At 37.6% G+C, this 2688-nt stretch overlaps 1 protein-coding gene across 1 annotated transcript; it reads right to left on the reverse strand.

Annotated features, from left to right (window-relative positions):
- Positions 1 to 1399: 1399 nt before the first annotated feature.
- LOC138836287 (olfactory receptor 5P76-like) lies at positions 1400 to 2345 on the reverse strand. Its single transcript, XM_070034779.1, has one exon. The coding sequence runs from the start codon at positions 2342 to 2344 to the stop codon at positions 1400 to 1402; it is 945 nt and encodes a 314-aa protein (XP_069890880.1). The 5' UTR covers position 2345.
- Between the last annotated feature and the right edge of the window lie 343 nt (positions 2346 to 2688).

The following is a 2688-nucleotide window of genomic DNA, read 5'->3' on the forward strand; positions in this document are numbered from 1 at the left end:
ATTCTGGAATAAATGAATAACGCAAAATGCCTCTTCAATACACAAAGGCATACAGAAATTATTTTTTAAAGATTCATGCCCATGATTCTGACAACAAAAGGATAGATTTTCTCTAAAGCACTGAAGAAAAGAGAAGAAAGGGAAGCACACATGTACTAGTCAGTACACAAAGATAGTTGATGTCTATGCAGAGAAGAGTTACAACTTTAAGAGAGAGAAAGCCAAGTTGGCTACAACATCCTGAGCAGCACATGGGTCTTATCAGAAAGTCGGTCTCAAAATGTGTTTGTAACCATTTCAGGGTCATCACACAAACAAGCTGGACTCTTTCCTCAGAAATTATTCTTTGCTTTTGTTTCACTCAGTCCTTAGCTAAGGAACCCTCTGTACATTCCAACAGAGGATTCATCTGTTTTGACCATACAAGATAACTCACAGATTAATCAGAGATGGGCCCTGCCATTCTTTCCTAGGGAACCCCTAACTGGGGGAGATAAGAGGCCAGGACTATAAATGAGAGTGTTATGGGTCCTTAAAGTCCATTATTCAAAGATAACCTTGGTATAAGAAAAATATTTCTAAAAATTGTACTTGTTCATACCTTGATATTTCTCTTACAATGTATTTAGACGTAACTATGGTTGTCACGCTTCTCTCAGGATGAAACAGATGTTGGAAAGAACATAGCTGAAGAACTAAGGTAGTGTCATTAGAAAGCTTTCTGTTACTCTAACAAAAAGCTGAGATAACAAATTTATATAGAGAAAAGGTTAATCTTGGCAACCAATAAGTTTTAGTCCAGGACAGGTTGAATCTGCTGCTCTTGATCTTATGACACATCTTGGTAGGGACATATGTGAGAGCAAAACCACTTACCTCATGGTCAGGAAGAAAAAAAGAACACAGAAGAATGGACTGGGGTCTCACTAAACCCTTTGATGTTGTATCCCTGATAAACTAAAGATCCTTCTTTGGCTCATTCTCTTATGTTCCCAACACCACCCAAAAGCAATACATTGGGAAACAAAATTGCCAACCATATGGTACTTTGGAAATATGTAAGACCTAAATTGTAACAAGATTGAATAACTTTGGCCTACAGCAGTGAATGTTTTTGATAAAAGTATGCATAAAACTTGGAAACAAGTTTTAAGAAATGTAGCATTTGTAAAACAATTTAGGTTCTCAATTTTAAGTTTCACTTAGTTTTATGTAGATAAATCATGATGAACCTCTTAATTTTTATATACATTGACATTTTAACCTCTATATGTGCTGAACGCTCCACATTGGATAGATACAGATGAATTCATATGTGTCTCATTAACAGAATAAGTTAGGGCATACATGAGTCATTATTGCTATAACAATTTCTAAAAGAAGAAAATAAGAGACACCACTAAAAAAATATTTTCTTACCAAGCACTCTCTTCAAAGCCCCCTTAATTTCATTATTCCTGAGGCTGTAGATCAGGGGATTCAACATGGGGATCACCACCATGTAGAACACCGATATTACCTTGTTCTGGTCAGTGGAGTAGTTGGACTTGGGCATCACATAAATGAATGTAATGGTCCCATAGTACAAAGTGACCGCAATGAGGTGGGAGGTGCAGGTAGAGAAGGCCTTCTGGCGGCCCTCAGTGGAGCGCATCTTCAGGATGGTGATGAGGATGTAGATATAGGAGACAGCTATGACAATCACTGTGAACACAATTATAGAACCGGCAAAACAGGTGGAAACAAGTATGGAGATGCTGTCTAAAGAACAGGAGAGCTCAACTAAAGGAGCAAAATCACAGAAGAAATGATTGACTCTATTGGAGCCACAGAAAAGTAAACCAAAGAAGGAAAAGGTAAAGGAGGACCCATTCAGAAAACCTCCTATGTAAGCTACTGCAAGTAACTGCACACAGACTTGTGTAGACATTTTGGTTAAATATAAGAGAGGATTGCAGATGGCAACAAAACGATCATAGGCCATGGAAGCTAAAAGAAAGCATTCAACTGTCCCAAAGAAAACAGCTGACCCAAGCTGGATGCCACATCCTAGATAGGAGATTGAATTTCTCTCCACCAAAAAGTTAACCAGCATATTGGGTGTGACAGAAGAAGAGTAGCCTAAGTCAGCAAAAGCTAAATGGCTGAGGAAAAAGTACATGGGGTGGTGGAGCTGAGTGGAGACTCTGATGAGAAGAATTGTGCAGAGATTTCCAGATACTGTCACCAGGTAGATGCACAGGATGATGATGAAGAGGATGACTCGAAGGACTGGATCTTGTGTTAAACCCAATAGAATGAACTCTGTCACTGCAGTGTGGTTCCCATCCACCAGGGAATCCATCAGACAATGGAGCTGCTGCCAAGTAAACCTGTAATTTAAAAAATTGCAGGAGTATATTTATAAATATGATGGTTCCATTTTCTTTAATAAATGTGGAGTGTCATTTTAAACAGTAATGTTCAAGAGCACCACATATTTTCATGCAATGATGAGTATGTATGTAATTTTAGAATTCATCTCAGCAAAAGACCTGAAATTTTTTTCTATGTTGTCTCTATTTTTATATTTGTGCTTTTGAATACTATTTGTCATGTGGCTTCAAGGACACATAATAGAAAATGTAAGACAATGAAAATAACAGCAATGAATATTGAGTGTAATGGATGAACAACATACATAGTGTT

The sequence above is a fragment of the Dipodomys merriami genome, unplaced genomic scaffold, assembly GCF_024711535.1.
Source record: "Dipodomys merriami isolate MVZ:Mamm:240054 unplaced genomic scaffold, mDipMer1.0.p SCAF_25, whole genome shotgun sequence".
In the NCBI taxonomy this organism is placed as follows: domain Eukaryota; kingdom Metazoa; phylum Chordata; class Mammalia; order Rodentia; family Heteromyidae; genus Dipodomys; species Dipodomys merriami.